Source organism: Lutjanus erythropterus, chromosome 24 (assembly GCF_056507025.1).
Source record: "Lutjanus erythropterus isolate fLutEry1 chromosome 24, fLutEry1.hap2, whole genome shotgun sequence".
NCBI lineage: Eukaryota > Metazoa > Chordata > Actinopteri > Lutjaniformes > Lutjanidae > Lutjanus > Lutjanus erythropterus.
The window spans coordinates 16753029-16773232 of record NC_139340.1 but is presented as its reverse complement, the minus strand read 5'-3'; the positions used below and the strand labels follow the sequence as shown (position 1 = coordinate 16773232).

Sequence of the window (20204 nt, the reverse complement as noted above, 5' to 3'; positions counted from 1 at the left end):
TCATAAGATTGAAAAAATACCATAACTGTCAAATATATAAATACAATATTATTTTATGGATAATACAATATTTATAGACAAGTTTGGCGACTGGATGTTCCTTATTAAAATGCTCTGTGTGACTTGATTTCTAACAAATGTAATTTCTCATTGAATTCTAACTAAATCATGCAGTGTTGCGCAGCTGAATTAATAACTGCTTTATCGACCCCAACAGTCTCATGCCAGTCCAGCTGTTAGAAATGCTTAAACAGCTGGTTGCAGCAGTAATATCCAGGCAAGGACTGATTTCTTTTTTTTTCTTCCACTTCTCCAAGCTGTCTAACAATGTATTTAAGAGTGTTGTGTTTGGTCCAGAGACCAACCGTGAGGTTTCCCCTGAGTTGAACTCAACCATAGACCTTTTTATATATAATTGTGCTCGTAATGTGCATCGCTGGCACAGCAAAAAAAAAAAGAAAAAGAAAAAAAAACCATGAAAAATTCAACTGGCTAAAGAGAAAAAAGATGAGGAGTTGTGTAATGCTGGAGAGAACTTGGCAGCTGAAGTTTTGTTAAGAAGCAGTTTTTTGTATTTAGAGGTTTTCCCCAACTGCTCTGGAGCTGAGTGTGGTGACGGACACGAGAGCTCTGCAGGGGATTCAACAGCTGCTAACTCCTGACTCCCTGTGGGGTCACATACAGTTACTGGTTACCTGTTAAAATGTAGTCAGTAACTTGTTCAGTGTAGCTTGATAACTTCAGTTACTTTTGGTTCACCTTGGATTACTTCACCTGAAATTACTTAGTCTAATATCATGTTTTAAGTTCGGTTCATTAATTGTTTGTCCAGCTTGTTTGTTTGTTGTTAGCGGTTGGTCTGTGTAGCGAACTTTAGCGGTTGTGCTTGACTTCTTGCATGATGACAGTGTTTTCGCAGCCGAATGCAGAACTGTCGCTGTGCTGTGATGTTGTTTCTCTTCTCTGATTTAAAGATAAAATAATGTTGAAATTTCCTCCCAGTGAAACTTTTTTTCTTGAGGTCAGATTAGCTGCTTTCACTGAGACCACAGTGGTGTTGTAATACGTGTGCAGTTCACGCGGTATTAAATCATTCTTCGTGTGAAAATGTGTTTTAAAACTGTAATCCTGATAAACAGTACCTACCTATCTTAGTTACGTAAGGAACTCCACAAACCTGGGTACAAGTGTCCAGATGAGCGCATGATAGTTACAGAGGATTTCATCATCAGAAACAGAAACTCCTTCCTCTCTTGTTTCCTCTGTTATCTGGCTGTTCTTTGCTGTGGCGGGACTCCAGTAACCTGCAGAACACATGAGCTCGTATAGCAAACAGTAAACTGCTGCAGTCAGTCGATAAACACCCCAAAGAAGTTCATAGAGGTGATGACTAAATATCCTTTCAATCAAAGTTCTTTTAACCGAATCAACACTTCAGAGAAGTAAGAGGAGGTGTGTAAAAGTAGAAATCCTTTTTCTATCCTCTTTGTGTTTGTGTTTCTTTTTGGACATGAGGACAGGATTATGGGAGACAGAAAACAGCAGGACGACTCGCTGAAAGGAATGCGTCTGAATGAAACCAAACACAGGAGCAGATCAGGAGGATTCTGAGCTGGACAAGATGTTCAGTTGATGGTAGAGATCAATAGGATTAGCGGGAGATGAAGGGGACGACGCAGTCGGGAGGAGAACATCTCTTATCCTGCATTGTGTGTATTTTGTGCACAAAAAAAAAGCCCTACTGGAGATTTTAAATGTCAAAATTGTTTAGAAATGTCTCATATTATTTGGTTTATAAAGATATTGTGCAATAAAAAGATGAAGTGTAGTGTAGCAAGTTGAAACTTGGAGGTTTTTAAGTGTTTTTAAAGTACTTTCCCACCACGACCTTCACTAGAATCGTGCAAGTGTCATGGTTGTACGGCCAGAAGGAATCTGATGACACTTCCTGTCTCCACTAGGTGGCGCTGTGCCAATGACTCCTGATTGTCATGTAGGTTTGTTCAGGCCGGGACTTTAATCAAACGTGTGAAGTTTGGTGCAAATCGCACCATTTAATCCAAAGTTATAGCAATTTCGTGTTTCATGGCGAGACATCAAAACTCGACGGCACGCCACGGCCACGCCGTTTAACGCTGACCACATATTTTAATACATTTTGATCAAAAAACTTGTGTAGATGGTGCACACCTGTTTTGAAGTCAATCTGATAATTTCTGTAGCAGGAGTTTGTTAAAATACAACGTGTGGAAATCTTCAAACCTCTAAATTCAAAACTTCCTGCGGGGTTTCGGCGGTGAAATGTGGCGTGGGGGCTTGAAATTTTGAGTTTTCTCCACTTTTTTACAGTTTTTACCCTAGATTTTTGCACAGTTCAGTCTTGCTGAGTTGATATTTGTTCTTAAAGGTGAAAAAAAGTCAAATGACACTGACAAACATCTGTGTGTCTGTTTCTATCAGGGTGGAGAGCTACACGTCAGAAAACAGCGACCTGTGGAGAAAAGTAGAAAACCTGGAGACGGCCAACAGGTGAGAATCGTGTCTCTGAACACACCGAAGCCATGGCGTGCAGAATCCCCGCAACCAACAGCGCAGCGTGCGGATTATCGTCACTGAAAACAGCAACAGGATGGCAAAGAATGCGTCTTGATAAGCCGAGGGTTGAATGATCTGCAGCAGGGCCGGAGAAACCGGATCTCGTTTCGCTTTAATCTTCCTCTGAGAAATTACGATGATTAGCCGGAAAACTTCAAGCTGCAGTCACATGGTCTTCAAAGGACAAAAGCGCTCGACTGCAGATTACACGTACTAGTATTTATGTAAAAACAAAAATGTTTGAGGCCTGCAGTTTATATGCATATGTGTGTCACAGCGGATGAATTATAGGAGTCTGAGCAGAAATTTGTCTCCTCCATAAGCAAAGTGTCGACTCACCCTGCTCCGTTTGTCTCCTCTGTTATTATAACAATATGAAACCAATCTGCCATTATCCTGGAATGGGTGGGTGGGTGTAGGGTGGGGGGGTCTGTCTCTATGTCTGTCTGTCTGTCTGTCTGTCTGTCTGTCTGTGGCGGCCTCAGCCTGTCATTAAAGCTGCGACTTAACAGTAGCTTTCATCATGGAAGGCAACCCCCTCCCTTCTCACCACACGCACACACACACACACACTCACGCTGATGAATATGTTAAACCACCACAAAGAACAATGAGTTGGCACAAACTGGCGAACATGAGTCAGCACACAGCACGCTCACTCTCACATAAAGGCCCAGCGTATGTGCAGGTTTTTTTTTTTTTTTTACAAAAGGTTTTGAACTAAATTTAAGCTCCTAGTTTCTAAAAATGCCCCAAATGCAGTTATTAGTGGTCATTTTGTTCAGCATGTGATGTTTTCTCTGCACTGCAGGACTGAGTTAGTGCTTTATTAGTTGTACAAGAGCAACTTTAACTCATGTAGGATTAAATATTAAAAGTTCTTGTGTCAAATATGAACTTTTTTACAGAAGAGTATCAGAACCAGGCGTAAAATGAGAGGAATATATTTATTTAATGTAAAAATGACAAGAATAATGTTGAAACTTTGAGAATGAAGTTGAATCGTCGAGAATAAAGTCAAAATGTCGACAGTGAGTTTGAAAAACTTTGAGAATAAAGTTGTGAGAAGTTGCAAAAGTTGCAAGAATAGTTGAGGTTGAAAAGTCAAAATGTTCTGAGTCATTTTTTCTTATGCCTGGGAATAATACTGAAAGTTTGACTTTATTCTCAACATTTCAACTTTAAAAAAAATCTTCCTCCTCTCATTACTTTCCTTATATTTCTCTGCACTTTCTAGATATGTTCAATTGTTGTTTCAGCCAGTGTCAGATTAAAAAGATTCATTATCATTCAATATTAGTTCATATGTTAAAACTAGCTTAGCACAAACACTGGAGGCAGGGGGAAACTGCTAGCCTAGCTCCAGTCGAAGACAAAAAAAGACACGCCTCATAAAAGAGCAGAGTTTTGTCTTCGTTTAATTCAGTCTCATTGAATTTTCTATTCTTGTGCTGAATATTTACACACACAGAACGGTTCACCCAGTCAACCAGCCTGACCTCTGCAAGTGTATTTAAAGCAGCAATAACTTGAGCAGTAAATCACTGTGGTTTTCACATCAAAGGCCTGTGTGAGTGATGCTGGTCAGTATCATCCCAAATAAATTTATTACAGCTGGCAGCGGGTTGTCTAATGCTACACTCTGCTGCACGTGACACAATCAGACACTCTGGATGTACAGACGGGGCGGACCGACTCACTCGCCGTTTAGTTTTGCCATCTGAGTGTCTGACTGACGGGAGGAGCGGTCCATTGTCTGCTTTCATTTCTGACTTATGAAATGAGTGACTGGCTCGCTTCAGTGCGGCGTGTTCAGGCGTAGCTGGCTCTCTGTCTCCACTCGGTGGTCGGAGCGTGTCCTCACATCTGCTGACAGCTCATACCATCAGAACCCTGCTCTCCAGATCCCACTGGTACGCTGTATTCCAGTGGTTTTACTGGTGTACTCTGTGCTTACTCTGATTAACCAGCAGAACGACAGTAAATAAGGTGAATAAACTTTACTTTCATGCACATATTAGCAGTTTGAATTCATCTAAACCTCCTGCAGCTCTCCAGGGAAAATACAGCACCAAACTCCCTTTAAAAAATATAAAATATTAGCGATTCTTCACATGTCCGTAAAAACACATAACTCCAGAAACACAAGATAAAAATTCTCACATGTCGAGAGTCTTCTTGTCAGTTCGGCATCAATATAATCCATAAAGACAAACTTTATTTCAATAAAAACTTTATGGAAAAGTTTTGGATGTTGTCGCCTCATCTCACTACCAGCCTCCACTGTTAGCTGCTCTATTTTAGTGGGAAAAGACTGTTGGACTGAGCGATAAAATATCTAAAAAATTAATATTCCAGACTAAAATATGTGTTGGTTGGTGGATCAGACACATGTAGAATTAAACATGACTCGTAACGCCGTGCGTTCACCGTCTGTCGTGTGCATGTGATGAAATCTGAAGAGGTTTTTTCATTGAGTAACTATTCGGTTTGCTGCTTCCTGTTTAGTGCTGGACGGAGCACATTTCCTCCCTCCGCTGCTCAGACGCCTAAAATCTCAGGAAATGAAAAACAAAAACTTCACTCCTGCCTCTCCTCTCCTCTCCTCTCCTCTCCTCTCCTCTCCTCTCCTCTCCTCTCCTCTCCTCTCCTCTCCTCTCTCCTCAGGTCTCTCCTACAGCAGCTGCAGAAGCTTCAATCATTGATTTCAGGGAAAGTCGTCCCCCGTTCTTGTAAAATGGCCTCAACTCAAACAGGGACGTGCCTCATGGTAAACACCTTCTCTCGCTGCGTCTTTATTTACCCCAGGACGGTGTAATAATCGATCACATGTAACGTTTTGCTGTGTTTTGTTCCCCTCTGTGCAGATGATGGCGTTGTGTTTCGTCCTGGTGTTGGGCTCCTTCTCTCCCTGCCTCTCTCCCCTCTCCTTCCTCGCCGACTCCTCCTCTTTGTCCTCATCCTCCTCCTCCTCCTCTCCTCCGCTTCCGTCAGCGGACCTCTACACCACCAGTCAGGGTAGGTCAACAAATACGTCACCTCTTATTCAACGGTAGTACATTTTTTTTTTAATGTACCCATAAACTTATACTTGCAGATAGAGAGTGTTTGCGAACATTTGCGAACACTTTCACTCCTGCGTTCCTCTTCCCTATAAATTCCCTTCCTGTAACCACTGACTCCTGGGAAACCCCTTCAGAAACCAGGGGTCAGGCTGTCATCATGCTAAGCACCACTCCTTTCTGCCAGCCACCGTCCTCTGAGTTGTACGGGACGAAATCTGCAACCCTGCAACTGCTGGCGGCCGCTTTTGCGTCACAAGTCCATGAAATGAACAAATTTAAGACTGTGTGTGTGTTTGTGTGTGTTGCAGTGCGTTCCCGCAGCCTGCTCTTCTACAACGAAGGCTCTCCACTGGAGGAGAGTTTAGCGCCATCAGAAGGGGAGAGGCTACAGTCAGAGGGTCACTCCCATGTCCAGACCAGCCGGTACACAGCTGACGCACACAGCAACCAGACGACTGGGCCCGAGCTCGACCGCAGGTGAAAACACCTTTATACACTGTGATCTTAAAAAAAAAAAAACCCTTTATCGTCCTCTCAGCGTTAACTGAGCGCCTCTCGTCCCCTCAGAGAAGCAAAACCAGACGGAGCGTCAGAGTTTTTCTGACGCGGCCCGACCCCCTCCTCCCACGACCTCTCACCTCTGACCCCCTGAAGAGACCCGGACCTCCAGATTCCAGAACTCAGCAGGCTTCACACACCGACATCCAGCTGGACCAAAATCTACACGACTCTGCCTGACCTTCATCATCATCATCATCACCTCCGCAGCCTGGACGCGGTGCTTCACCTCTCTGCTCACACAGACTCTGCCACACCTGAATACACTTGATTTTAAAGGAACCGCCTTAAAAATAGTATAAACCCAACTAATCTATTCGTATTAAGTTTAAACAATCACAAAGAATATTTTACAGATACGTCTCATTTAAAAAGGTCTCAGTTAAAAAACCTCTAGATAATATCATGTAGCATTTTAACAAAAATAATACATCGCCACAAACGAGTCTTTCGTCTTATCGTCTTTCTCTCCAAAGCAAATATTTCAGAGTTGCCGATCGGAGGACGAGCAGCTTCCTCTGTGCGAGAGGGAAATGTGGTTTTCTGTAGAAATGAAACAGACCTCCACTGTGGGAAACTCGCCGATGTTTGCACATGGTGCTTGTGTTTTACTACCGAGGCTCTCGAGATCAAAAACGTCGGATCAGCGCTTTCATTTTCAACCTCACCTCCACCTACAAATATATATGTTGTTATAGGGCTGCAATTATTTTCATTATTGATTATACAAAGTCAGAAAGGGTTTTAAAATCCCTGTAACAGGGCTTTTCACACAGCATGTTCTTTTTTGTTTTTACACAGGACTAAGAATAGACCTGGGCTAAGATTTAACCCTGCAAACTAACCCTGGTCCAGAGCAGGGCCAGCAAGCCCTGAGCTAAAGTCGGGGGGCATTTCTGATTAATTTTCTGTCAATCATCTAATTAAATAATTGTTTCAGCTCTGTGTTCATAACACAACGCAGTGAATGCAGCATGTGACGCTACAAACATGTTGCAAAACTTTACTTGCAGGTGTGAAAAAAAACATAATTTATAAAAGAAACTGTGCCATTTAAAAAAAAAGTGCCTTCAGTCAAAGTGTGACCAACTTGGCCTTCACACCTAAATCCCACACAGGAATATAAACTTAAACCAGACCACAGGCTGGGCTCAGACTCGGGTTAAATTTATCTCATTTTATCACCTCTTTAGTTTTTGTTTCTCCTCATAACCTGGATGAATTTTCAGGATTGATCTCTCTGTTATGTCCTTCTCACGAGCTGCTCATCAAACAGTTATGTCGTGTGTTTAAAGTTACAACTTTTATTTTGTTTTATTTTTTATTTTTCCAAATTCTGACCAAAATTCTGCATCATTCGGGGTTGAAACCATATTTTCATATCGAGGGCCCGTTAAAGGGGTCCTGACAGAGGTTGGGAAATATTTTTATGGAATTAAAAATTGTATATGTAATATATTTGCAGCATCGAAAAAGAGCATATTTAATTTATGCAACAAAAAAATAAATAACTGAACTTGTTTTTAAGATTAGTTTATCTGTTTTTCTAAATAATGTTTACAAAAAACTTAAAAAATACAACTTATAATATATTCTGAGCATCGAAAAAGAGCATATTTATTTTATGCCAAAAAAAAAAAAAGAATTGTATGTTGTGTTTTGGCATTTAGGATGATGTGAAGTTTTACATGCTGTTTTACAGACTGTAAAACTTTGACATGATCTGTTTGTGTCGTTTAACTGTAATACAGTGTTTATGTTGCACTGCTGTCGCATGAAAAAAAAAACAAAAACACTCCGAGGAGGTTTTTGTTCCCTTGTGATTTAAAAATGCCAATTGAAACTTTAAAAAAATAATAACTTTTCACCCTCAATCTCAAGTTTCTGGACCTGAAAATCCAAAGAAATTCATCATAAATCAGCTGCAAAGTTTTAAAAAAATGAAAACTTGTAGATATTTTTCTGTCATAAAAGCATCTCAACGTGGATACTAAACGTGTTCATGCGACAGCAGTGTTTGTTGTATTTATTCCTGTTTGTAGAAAGTGTGTATATATTGATGAAGCCAATCAGGGGACTAATACATTCCAGGAAGTAAAACACCACTAGCTTCTTTGTTATCGCCACAATTTGAAGGAACACCAGGACATTTAGAGAAAATCTTTATTTCTTCATCACTGTTCTGACAATGCAAGAAAAAAACAACAACACAGTAAACCTTGTGGTATTCCTTCAAATTAAAAGCCATGAAAACAGACTTTTCAGTGTCCCAGTCCACGACTATAATCCTCTTTTCGTCCCTAAAACGTTACGATTAATTCCGTATTCGTTTCATTTTGTTTCCTCCCGCTAAGCGAACACAAAAACCATCACGTGACTGCAGCCCGTTGCACAAACATCCCACCATTCTCACCTTTGACAGTCTTAATGCACCGGTGTACATAAATAATGACAACTTAATGTGCAGTTGTTGTAAATAAAGGGCCTTGTTTTTTTTTGTTTTTTTTTGTATTGTGACAAGATTTTAACCTGTGGAATCAACGTGGGAAAAAAAAAAGGGAGAAAATCAGTGGATTTTTTTTTTTTGAGGGGGGGAGGACGATGTAAAGTTGGGGAGGGGAGGGTGACTTTTTCCACTTGTAAAGAAACCTCGAAAACACAACAGCTGCACACAGTTTAAATAGTTGTAACAGACAAGGGGGCGCTTGATTATTCTTCATGGATGTTCAGAGAATAATCAAGCATCTTCTGGAATTATCTGAAATGTGTGTTTGGTAAATGTTGTCTTGGTTTGTTGTATAGCGTCCTGCATGTTCCTCCATATATTACTATGTTATCTTAGTGTAGTCAGTAGAGTAGAAACCAGCAAAATATTAAAAAACTGCATCAGCAACACTGTGTCTGTGCACTTTCTTCATGTTTGTTCTGGTCCCGGTCTTAATTCAGTCTTTGACCTCGTCCTCTCGGCAGTCTTTAGCTGAAGTGTTTGAGTATGAGCTGTTTCCGGAGCTCCTCCGCCTGGCTGTCGCGGTCCTCGGGCCTCTGCTCGAGGCTCTCGGGCTGCTCCAGGGGGTCCGTCCTCTCCAGGGTCCAGGCGTCCAATCCGGACTGCAGGGAGGCGTTGTGGAGGACGCAGCAGGCCAGCAGGATGGACGAACTCCTCTCTGGAGAATACTGCAGAGACAAGAGGTGAGATAGATTGAGGACACTGTTTTTTAGTATAATAGGATAGTGGAAGATGACAATTTTGAGAAAACCTCTTATTAACTCATTATTTTGATTAAAGTTTCTGATTGCAAAGACTTGTGGGATGTTTTTGTATCATATTGGTGGGATTAGTACCTGCAGGTATCCTTTGGTGCCGTCCAAACACCTGAATCTGGTCTGGATGGCTCTGAAGGTTCTGTCCACTATCTCATGTGTGGCAGCGTGAGCCAGATTATATCGAAACTCTGCAGGGGATTCTGGGCAGTCGACCGGGGTCATCAACCACTTCCTTAGGGGGTAACGCCGGTCGCCTAGGAAACAGAAAACTGAAATCAGGGACCCTTTCAGACTCTGCGGAAGGATTCAGGCCGTCCTGAGTCCGAAATCCGCGTCTCACCCAGCAGCCAGCCCTCCTCTGTCTCCTGCAGCTGTTTGTACAGAGCAGATCTTTCCAGGACGTCAGTGTCTTTGAGTCCGCCCGGCCAGTGTGTCTCCGCGCTCAGTAACAGTCCTCTGGCGTCACACACCAGCTGACAGCCCACAGAGTGGAAGCCCTTCTTGTTGACGTACGACGAGTCTTCGCTGTTTGGAGCTTTGATGGTGACCTGCAGGTGAAGAGAGAAGGATGTGGGGACAGAATGACTTCAGGCTATCGAACTTTTTTATCTTGCTACCAAACAATGTAAGGTTGAATTTACTAAAGAGAAATCAGTATTTATTTATATAATGTAGTATAACAGACCTGAACACAGTCCAGCACCCCCAGAACTCCTGGGAATCCTGCCAGCCTCTGAAACTCCTGGAACGACTGCTCTCTGCTGGAGGGATCTCTGCTCGGAAAACATTATTATTGCTCTTATTGTTATTTTTCTTCCTCTTATTGTTTTTAATATTTAGAATGAAGGTTAATTTGTGCTTCTCGGCTCTCCACTGTTATCTTTCTGCAGAGATGAAGGTGTTTACAGCATGTAGCATGTTATCATACCTGTTGAATGTGATGAACTGAGGAGCTTTCTCCACCAGGGCTCTGGTCACATTGGACACACATCTGGACATCGACGCCTGGCTGATCCCTATAGTGTCTCCCATGGATGTCTGGAATGATCCAGATGTGTAGAAGCCCAAAGCAGCCAACACCTGGACCTCAGGACTGATGGCTCTGGACCGCTGGGTACGTCTGCAGAGAGCCTGACAAGCAGAAAAACACAATCCAGAGAATCTGCAGGTTTTACAGAAAGACGGACAGTTGAAGGGACAGTAAAGCGTCTCATACGGACCTCTCTGAGTAACTCCACCAGATACAGGATGAACTCTCTGGGGAAGCCAAACTGTGTGAGGAGGAAGTTGTCTGAGACAGAGTCCAGGTCAAAGCGGTCCAGAGTCTTGTGTCCTCGACCGTGTAGGAGTAGATCACAGTCCAAGATGGCTATCGGGATCGCCATTCTGTGGGAGACGATACATTTACTTCAGCAGTTTATATTCTTATTTGATGTCTATACTTTTTTGTATTTTGTGCGCCTTATATTTTATTTATTATGTGCCGATATGGAAAGTTTTTTCTTTTTACATAACATAATGCAAAGTGTTTTTCTTTGTTCATTTTTTGTTTTGTAAGCAGCAGTTTATGTACATTTAATCGTTTTTCTTAATTCAAGTTCAATATATATATTATTATATTATTTTATTTTTTTTTATTATAGTTATTTCTATTTACTAAAAATATCAGTGAAAGTTTACTGTTTCAGTATAAAGAACCATAACAGCAAAAATCTAAAATAAACAAACATAAATGATTCAATAAATAATTTAATGTTTTCATTCCTGTATTCTTCTTCTTTGCATTTTTTCAGTCCCCCAATGTCATTTTGGTCAATTAAAATTTATTATTAAACTTTATAATACCCCGTCTCCATTCAAAATCTCTGTCACAGGTGTTTGATGAACAGATTTGAGGAATAATTGCAAACATAATACATATATGTATGCATTCTGTATAGGCTGATAAATCTTTATTAGAATGTGTTTACTTCCTAATATCAGTATCGGTCCCAAAAAGCCAGCATCGGTCGGCTGTTGACTGGAATCCACTCACTTTCTATACATTACATTTGTGGTGTGGACTGCCTATAGATTACTTTTGTTTTATTTTATTTTATTAAACCGCGAATGTGGCGCTTGTTAGCTGAAAAATTGTGGAAAGACGTGACTTTTCCAGCACTGAAAACCTGCCATCCTTAAAGTGAGTATATAAGTAATAACGGTTGCGTTACTGATAATCAAGAATCGAGCCTACGTGCTAACTAGCTAGCTACCTAGCATATGAGTTTTTTTTTAATCAGCGGGGCGAGCCTGCGGAGACTATTCCTCTATTGACACATGTAGGTGAATGGCTGTAAACGAGAATTACAGCATAATTAAATTATTTTGCATTGTTAAGGAAAATGCCATTACCTTTAGAGAAGTCATGCGGCATTTGTCAACCAAAACAAGCCTCAGGAACATTCAACTTGCTACGCACATGCGTAGATTCGACAAAAAAAGTGCGACACGTTTTAGGTACAAATTATCGTTTCACAGCGAATAATATATTTCTTTCCCGCACAATAATCAGATTTTTGTTCTCTGTGATTATTATAAGTGTTGTATCTTGTTTTTTTCCAAACTGCATATTTTACAGACGGTTTCGGACAAATGAAGGAAAGTGCGTGTGTGAACGCGCTGTTGTCTAAACACGTCGACATGGAGAAGATAAACAGAGAAGCAGCTCAGCCGCTGTTGACGTTGTGTACATCCGAACTGGGCGTGTAAATGTTTGTGGAACACAGCGTTGCATGTCGTTTTTTATTAAATTAATTCGCATTTTGTTGAAGCTACATTGCTGAGGGACAAGCTAATGTAAGTTCGGCTGTTTTGCGATGGAGAGAAAGTGCGTGTTATGTAGCTAGCTAGCTAACGTTAGCCGCATGCTAACGCTTGTTGGACAGTGAGTCACCTGTCCAGTCCTGTTTCTCCCCTTTATAAAACATAAACGTTCAGTAATTATCGATAAAACTGCTATTTTGCTCTCGTTTAATGGGCCTGGCTGTGCAGTGAACCGTGTGAGCAGGTTGTCAGTGTCTCTAATTTATTGTGACCTCCAAATATTATCCGGACAATTTCATGTGAACGTGAAGGCCTCATATGCTAACACAAACAGTGGCCATATGTGGGTTAAAAACAAATGTGAGAAACAGTAATGTTGAAGGCAATACTCTCACTGTGTTGTGCATTACTTTCAGTTAGTAATTGTTAAATTGCAAGGTAGCAAAATACTGTATATGTGTGGTTAGAAATACTTGTTTTGGTCCAAATTTGGCTTGTTGTTGGATATTCTTTTTGTTAACTGTCTGTTAATCCACTAATATTGAAGTAGTTTCTCTGCAGTCATCTCTTTTTGTGTATTTCAAGTCATTTAATATTATTTTGGATGCAGCCTGTGCTCGATGTGATGCTGCTGGAATCATTCCTGAACTGACCAGAAACTGTAATTACTCTGATTACTTCAACTAAATGTTGAACAGACCAGAATCAGACATACTTTATTGATCCCCAGGAGGAAACTGTTGACGTTAAAGAACAGAAAATATATATAAGCATAGAGAATAATAATAATAGAAAGATATGAAGTATGTAAAAATATGTATGCTACTACAATATTTGAAACAGATAATATAACAATAATATATATCTAAGTATAGTAATATATAATAAATTCAATAAGGTGTGTATAAATGTGCATGTACCTTATGTACAGTATGTAACAGCAATATTTAAATCTAAAACTGCAATATATGGAAAATAAATGATGAATAAAAATTTTTCCAGCTGATTGTGGATTACAATCACAGTTTTCTTTCTGTTGTTGTGTTTGCCTGCAGGGTCGTGACAACATGGACAGTGGTCTGAGTCCCCAGGATAAAAAAGACTTGGACAAGTTCATTAAGTTTTTTGCCTTAAAGGTAAGAAGCCTGTATGATTTTATTGTGTTGCTGGTGACCTGCGAACGAGACTGAACATCAACAATCCACTAAATTTCTTCAGAATTGCTTGTAGCACCTTAAAATAAATAACTTCATTAAATAATATTTAGGTGAAATATTGTATTGTATGTTAAATAATTTAACCTCTACATTTTCTACTAATTCTAGAAATGATTATGGAGAAAATAAAGAATAAATAAAAGTGAAATAAATAGTCCTGAACATTTTAACACTGCGAGTTGAACAGGTTGCAAAGTAAGAAGCTTAGTTTCTTGGCATCCACACCTGCCTGGGAGCTTCTTTGGTCCACATGAATGTTTCCCGTTGTGCTAAATTTAAACCACCTCAAGCATCATTTTTGCATTATATGTTCTTCAAAAATTTGTTTTCATATCGGTCTGGCTCTACCTCTAGTAGCTTTGTTTCCCCACTCTTCTTAAAAGTTTATAAAACATCTTCTCTCTAACCTCTAGTGGTATCCAACATTTTGGGATTTTTTTGCCCTTATTTCGAGGTGCTTGTCACTCCAGTCAGCTGTTTTCATTTGCAGCGTTTGTCCGACCAGGCTTTTCACTTTGTTTAATTTCTCATGTCCTGTTGACAGACGGTCCAGGTGATTGTCCAAGCTCGTCTTGGAGAAAAGATCTGCACTCGCTCATCCTCGTCCCCTACTGGCTCTGACTGGGTAAAATCATTTAGTCAGAGTGTCTTTTACCTTCAGCTGTTGTGTTGATTGATCAGATTTATATGTAAACTAAAATAATTTTGATTATTATTATGTCGTTTAGTTTAATTTGGCCATCAAAGACATCCCAGAGGTGACTCATGAAGCCAAGAAGGCGCTCGCCGGCCAACTGCCAGGCATCGGACGCTCCATGTGTGTCGAGATCTCCCTCAAGACGTCAGAGGTAAAATATTTCTCAACACGTCGACCGCGGACCTTCTCCTGCTGTCCATTTTCTTTGTTTGTGAAATGGCTTTTTATCCAGAGGAGCTCAAAATGTGCAGAAGCTTTAACATAAAAAAAATTCACTTCAGGAATCGTCTTTGTAAACTAGAAGAGGTTGGCGACACGTATGTTGACCTTTGTGTCTGTCTTTCTCTCTCAGGGGGACTCGATGGAGTTAGAGACGTGGTGCCTGGAGATGAACGAAAAGTGAGAGGATTCAGTTTCATTTTTGTTTCGAGGAAAGTAGAAATACAGACACTCTGCTGAATTGTGCTGAGTCGATGTGTCGTGTGTCTCTGCTGTAGGTGCGATAAGGACATCAAGGTGTCTTATACAGTCTACAATCGTCTCTCTGTCCTCCTGAAGTCTCTGCTGGCAATTACCAGAGTAACACCCGCCTACAAACTGTCCAGAAAGCAGGGACACGACTATGTCATATTATACAGGTGAGTGGACAGTTTTGCTGAAGCTCCTTTTTTTTTTCTTTTATTATTGTCTACAGAGTTTTATAAATCTGGAAAATGTGACTTGCTTTTCGTTCTAAATTCCTTCTGTCTCGTGTCCAGGATTTACTTTGGGGAAGTCCAGCTGAGTGGATTAGGAGAAGGTAACTGTAAACTCAACTTCTTGACTGACGAGACTTTCATAGTTTACTGTAGATAATACTAAACTAAGGTTTTACACTTTGGTATACTTAAAAAACTGAACCGTTACAGTCGTAATGTAATCTGACTGGGAATCAAATGAAATATAGTAAATTATACACTGTTAATGTCTCTAACTGGTGTAATAAATCAACTTTACGACATGCAGTTGAATTAACTGTATCAGGTTAGCATATATTCATGTTTACTGAAGTTGGCCGTCTGGTTTTAAGGTTTTCAGACGGTGCGTGTCGGAGTCGTCGGCACTCCTGTCGGCACAGTCACACTGTCATGTGCTTACCGCACCAACCTGGCATTCATGTCCAACAGGTAACAAGCACACTGCATGTGAAACAACACATGCATCGTTTTGTTTTTTTAAAAAAGTAGAATCATATTTAAAGTTTTATTTAGCCCTTGATTTAGCTCTGTTTTCTCAACAAACTGTTGATTTGTGGCTCCCTGCAGACAGTTTGAGCGCTCAGCTCCCATCATGGGGATCATCGTGGATCACTTTGTGGATCCTCCCTGCAGCAGCCAGCGTCCTGCAACCATGGGACAGCCCTGCAACTACAGGTAGATACACAGAGCTCTGCTCAAAGTTAAACAACCACCGAACACAGAGATCACAGACAATTAAGAGCTTTTAGGTGACGTGATTCATCCTCTGGACGTCACAGTGGACACATCAGCTCTCTGTGACTTGTGTCTCTGCATTTTTTAAACGTGTAACTTGTGTTCATTTCTCTGTATTAAAATAAAAAAAACAATTAAATTATAACTGTGTGTTTGTATTTCTGCAGAGCTCCAGATGAGGAGGACGGAGGTCCGTTTGGAGGAGTTCAGGACTCCCAGGAGGTCTGCACCACCTCCTTCTCCACCTCCCCTCCCTCTCAGGTATGATGACACACTCCTCTGCTCCTCTTCACTGTCTCCTTCTTTATCCTGTGACTTCTCTTCATTCTCATACCTATTTTTTATTCCACTTTCTCTTCTCTCTGTCTGTTTTCTTTCCTGTTGTCTTTTTATCGTCTGTTGTATCTCTGTGCGTGTGTCTGTGTGTGTGTGTGTGTGTGTGTTTTGCATTGTGTCAGTGTGTATGCACACTGAGTCCTTCGCCCTCTAAACTGTCTAAGCCCGTCCCCCTGGACAGTCTGCAGCTTCCTGTGGCTCCTGGACTGGTCACTCACACTGTGAGTCTCTACTGGCCACCGTGAGAGTGTGACTGTGTGTGTGAGACACCTTCAACTGAACACTGACGCTGTTCATCGCTCCCATTTCTCTTTTGTTTGGTGTGTCAGAGTTGCATCTGACTTTTTTTTTTTTTTTTACCATCTTCACTTTTAACTGTTTAAAGCTCCATCACTCACTTACATGATGTATGATCTCCTGTTTGCTGCAAACACCAGGCCTGTTTCATCATCATCTTCATCCCATGTAGCTCAGTAGTTCAACCCTGTCAGTCTTTGACTCATCTCAAGAGCGCTGATGTTCTGTTGACCTTGAACCCCTCCATGTTTTGAGATCAACATCCCTTCTCCCTCTTGTCTGTGTCTGTGTCTGTAGCTGTATACCTCCAGGTTATCATACCAGCCTCCAGCTCTAGCAGGAGCTGCTGAACTGTGTCACCCTGCTGCCAACCCAAACCAGGTGATCCACAGTCACTTCCTCATCCATACACTGGAAAATAAAGATATACAGCATCTCTAGAAACAATTATCTGCACATGAATGCAGAATCTGTATTTTTTTTATTGTTATTAAATTTAAAATATAAACTTGCATCATGAATATGTGCTAAAAAATCCAGTATCTGTCAGGCAGCCCACAAAAGAAAAAACACAGACACATAAACTCTGCTCTGTTCTGCCTCCCTAGATGTTGCATGTTGGGAAGGAGGGCGGCGTCGTGTTGGTTCCTGCCCAGCCGCCTCATGGAGCCGACGCCCATCTGACAGTAGAGCACGCCCCCAACACACCAGGCAGCAGGTCGCTCTCTCCAGATGTCACTTCACAACCTGCAGAACTTTTAAGTTATTTCATTACAAATATGGAGCTTTAGAGTTTAACATAAACAAGCTCATGATTTAGTCTCACAGTCGAATGTCGTCAGACTCTGAAAAGAGGCTTCAGGTGTGACTTTGAACTTGATGAAACTTTCAGTAACGGCGTCTCGTCTTTCCTCCCAGTGGTGACGATGACGGTCTGTCTCAGAGCGGAGATGGAAGGAGGGATGAAGGCAGGAGGAGTGTTTCTCCCTCTGACCCCGTGGAGTCTCTCAACGCTTTTACAAGGAAGATCGGAGCCTTTGTCAACAAACCCAGCACACAGGTAAAAAAAAAAAAACACACGTCGGCCCGTTTGTTCCTCCCTGCTGAAGTGCTTTGTAGTGACATTAATTAAATTGTCTCTAGAGGGAACCCTTTTAACTAGAATTGTGTTTTTGACTTTGTGAGTCACTTTTAACACTTAATTCTACTGTGTGTGTGTGTGTGTGTGTGTGTGTGTGTGTGTGTGTGTGTGTGTGTAGATAACAGCAGCCAGTCTGGACCTGCCGTTCGCTGCATTTGCTCCTCGAGGTCTGGACTCGGAGGAGAACGATCCCATGGTAGCTTCACTTTTATTATGATGAATCATTCAGCAGATTACTTTGGTTTGTCTTGAAATAGACAATGATGTTGGGTCTCTGTGTGTGTGTGTGTGTGTGTGTGTGTTCAGGTACAGCCTCCAGACTCTCCTCCCTGCCCGTCTCCCCTGCAGGCCAGCCTCCACTCTCAGGGCTCAGAGGGATCGGGTCCACAGGATGACTTTGTCATGGTCGACTTTGTACGTCATTTTAGCTCTCTTCTCTTTCGCCCGCTCATTACTGATAACATCATATAGGCACAATATAAAAATGTAAAATTATGCAACAGAGAATTTAGTTTTTGGTCTTTTAAACTGTCCAGAAATCTGAACTGAGGTGCGTTGAGAAAGCTACTCCAACCAAGTTCAGACATTTACTCTTTAGTCTCAAGCCATGGTGCAGAAAAGTTAATCAAACGAACTGGACTTTAGGGTCAGGTGTTTTGACTTTTAATGTTATTCTCTGTCTGTCTCTGTGTGCAGCGTCCAGCCTTCTCGAAAGACGACTTGTTGCCGATGGATCTTGGCACCTTCTACCGAGAGTTCCAAAACCCTCCTCAGCTCGCCAGCCTCTCGCTACACATCAGCTCCCAGTCGATGGCCGACGACCTGGTAACGCTCTAGAAAAGTCTAACTTAAAAAAAAAAATTGCTGTCAAATTGAATGCATATAAGTAAAAGCAACTTGTGTCTTGTGTGTGCAGGACTCGCTGCCAGAGAAACTGGCCGTCTACGAGAAGAACATCGACGAGTTCGACGCTTTTGTGGACATGCTGCAGTAGAGGAGCGAAGGAGACGAGACTGGATGGATGAAACGGAAAAAGAGCGAAAGGGAGACGCAGCGTGGAGACTGTAGTTGTTTGTTCCTGTGAGAATCACTCAGACTTAAATCACCATCTTTTAACGTGAAGCTCCTCATTTCTGACGTTTTTCCTCCTCTTCCTCGGCACGTTCACCTCGCAGCCTGTACAGATCTTCTCTCTCTTCTGTAAATACTGTACGATCTCCTCTGACACTGACACTGACACACACACACACACACACCCTCCTCTCTGATCTGATAGCGTTCATTCAAACTGAAGAATCTTTATTTTCTATGTGGCACAGGTCTGCTGTCATCGTTTAATCAGATGATCATGTGGTTTTCAGCCATGCAGTTTAAAGGACAGACTTCCTGCACTCATGGTAGTTTTAGCTCAACTGTAGCTCACTAGAACTCACTAGAACTCACCCTCCCCCTCTGCAGAACACTACCAGCCTCTGAAGGTTCCCTACAAAACATCACGGCCTTTCTGATGAGCAACGCGACTCCAGGAGGCTTTTATTTCTGATCTGAAATCCTGAAAAGCTGGTCTTGGCAAAGAAATTGCACTCACGCCTCCCCGCGTGTCACGATTCAGAAACGTCACAACTGACATCGAAAGCGGTCCGGGGGGGGGGGCGCTGCCTCGATCAGAGGCAACACAGCGACAAGCCTTTCATTCATTTCACCCAAGCCAGGTGTTTCCCAGCTGGACTGGGGATTTAAACTGCCAACTTCAACGTCAGCAAACAGCCCCAGGGGAATTTAAAGGGATATTTTGGATTATTATTGTATTTGAAGTGATGCTGTGTGAGGTATTTGGCTATAGTCAGTGTTTTACCTACAGGAGGAGGCGGTGGACACGCCCCCAGCTCAGGGAAGCAGCACAGACGCTCAGCAGTCAAAGTGCACACTGTATTCAGAATATTTTCATCTCTTTACTTTAGTGTCAGACAGCCTTTTCCAACAGGAAACCACTGATGTATATGCCAAAAAAAGCTCTCTCGCCCTCAACCAAACTCCACTGGGAATTTCTGGCAAAATTCCTGGTCTACTGCTGCTCTGATCAATTTGTTTGTTTGTTACTGTGTGACTTTTGTGAATCCAGACCAACCGTTTAAAACACAGAGGTCGCACAATAACACAAACTTAAAAGATCGAGGCAGCGGTAGACCAGCAGCTCCCGTGCTCCTGCAAGTAAAAAATGCTGATTCTGCCAGTGGAGTTTGGTTGAGCAAGACAGAGGTAAAGAAAGCGTAGTGTGCACTTCATCTGATATTGATTTTTCTTTTTAGGTGGCTAGAATAGATTTTGCACAGCAGTACAGTGGTTAGATTCCTACTCCTGCTTCTCCAAACTGAGGGCGCGTCGACCGCCATCTGCTGCAGGTAACACACTGACTACTGACCACAACTCACACAACCGCACTTCAGATAAACTGACCTGCACCTTTACGTGTACAGGAAACACATTTCCATGCTAAAGCAACTTGTGAGTTTATACACAGTAACAGGCCGAGCTGAAACAGTAGTTTCTGCAGTAAAAGTTCTACGTCTCTGAAGGTTGAAGTGTTTATGCTCATTTTGGAGGCTTTAATTTGTAGCGAGGCACTTTGAAGCTACAACCTCCAGAAAGCGACCGTAAAAACCTTCAGGAAGGCAGGATTTGCTGCAGGGCTGCTGTTATTAGTTTTAGCTTCCTAATAAGCTGACAGCCGAGTGTGAGGACTGTCGTCTGCAGTAG

The 20204-nt window shown here is 41.8% G+C and overlaps 3 protein-coding genes across 5 annotated transcripts in view; 2 read left to right on the top strand and 1 right to left on the bottom strand.

The window, feature by feature from the left end:
* Positions 1-6161, top strand: part of creb3l1 (cAMP responsive element binding protein 3-like 1) — a 36460-nt gene extending 30299 nt beyond the window's left edge. The window contains exons 10-13 of the mRNA XM_084713893.1: positions 2461-2529; positions 5263-5365; positions 5463-5613; positions 5969-6161. Of these exons, the coding sequence (XP_084570019.1) occupies positions 2461-2529; positions 5263-5365; positions 5463-5613; positions 5969-6141 (496 nt within the window). The 3' untranslated portion in view covers positions 6142-6161. The remainder of the gene's footprint in view (positions 1-2460; positions 2530-5262; positions 5366-5462; positions 5614-5968) is intronic.
* A 2206-nt stretch (positions 6162-8367) lies between these two features.
* On the bottom strand, positions 8368-12012 carry harbi1 (harbinger transposase derived 1). The gene is made up of 7 exons (XM_084713894.1): positions 11877-12012; positions 10703-10868; positions 10411-10613; positions 10168-10255; positions 9823-10030; positions 9561-9736; positions 8368-9392 (listed from the first exon to the last, which is right to left on the bottom strand). The coding sequence occupies exons 2-7, from the start codon at positions 10865-10867 to the stop codon at positions 9192-9194; spliced, it is 1041 nt and encodes a 346-aa protein (XP_084570020.1). The 5' UTR covers position 10868; positions 11877-12012; the 3' UTR covers positions 8368-9191.
* Positions 11499-19079, top strand: atg13 (ATG13 autophagy related 13 homolog (S. cerevisiae)). Of its 3 annotated transcripts, none has more exons than XM_084713891.1 (18): positions 11499-11664; positions 13343-13423; positions 14049-14129; positions 14233-14352; positions 14554-14600; positions 14699-14839; positions 14960-15000; positions 15271-15367; positions 15506-15613; positions 15841-15934; positions 16132-16230; positions 16604-16687; positions 16915-17024; positions 17225-17366; positions 17566-17643; positions 17754-17861; positions 18144-18272; positions 18364-19079. In XM_084713891.1, exons 2-18 carry the CDS (start codon positions 13355-13357, stop codon positions 18439-18441), a joined length of 1626 nt encoding a protein of 541 aa, XP_084570017.1. In that variant the 5' UTR covers positions 11499-11664; positions 13343-13354; the 3' UTR covers positions 18442-19079. The 3 variants fall into 3 exon arrangements, with proteins under 3 accessions (XP_084570017.1, XP_084570016.1, XP_084570018.1); XM_084713890.1 differs by lacking the exon at positions 11499-11664 and adding an exon at positions 12159-12320; XM_084713892.1 differs by lacking the exons at positions 11499-11664; positions 16132-16230 and adding an exon at positions 12160-12320.
* The last annotated feature ends 1125 nt before the right edge of the window (positions 19080-20204 follow it).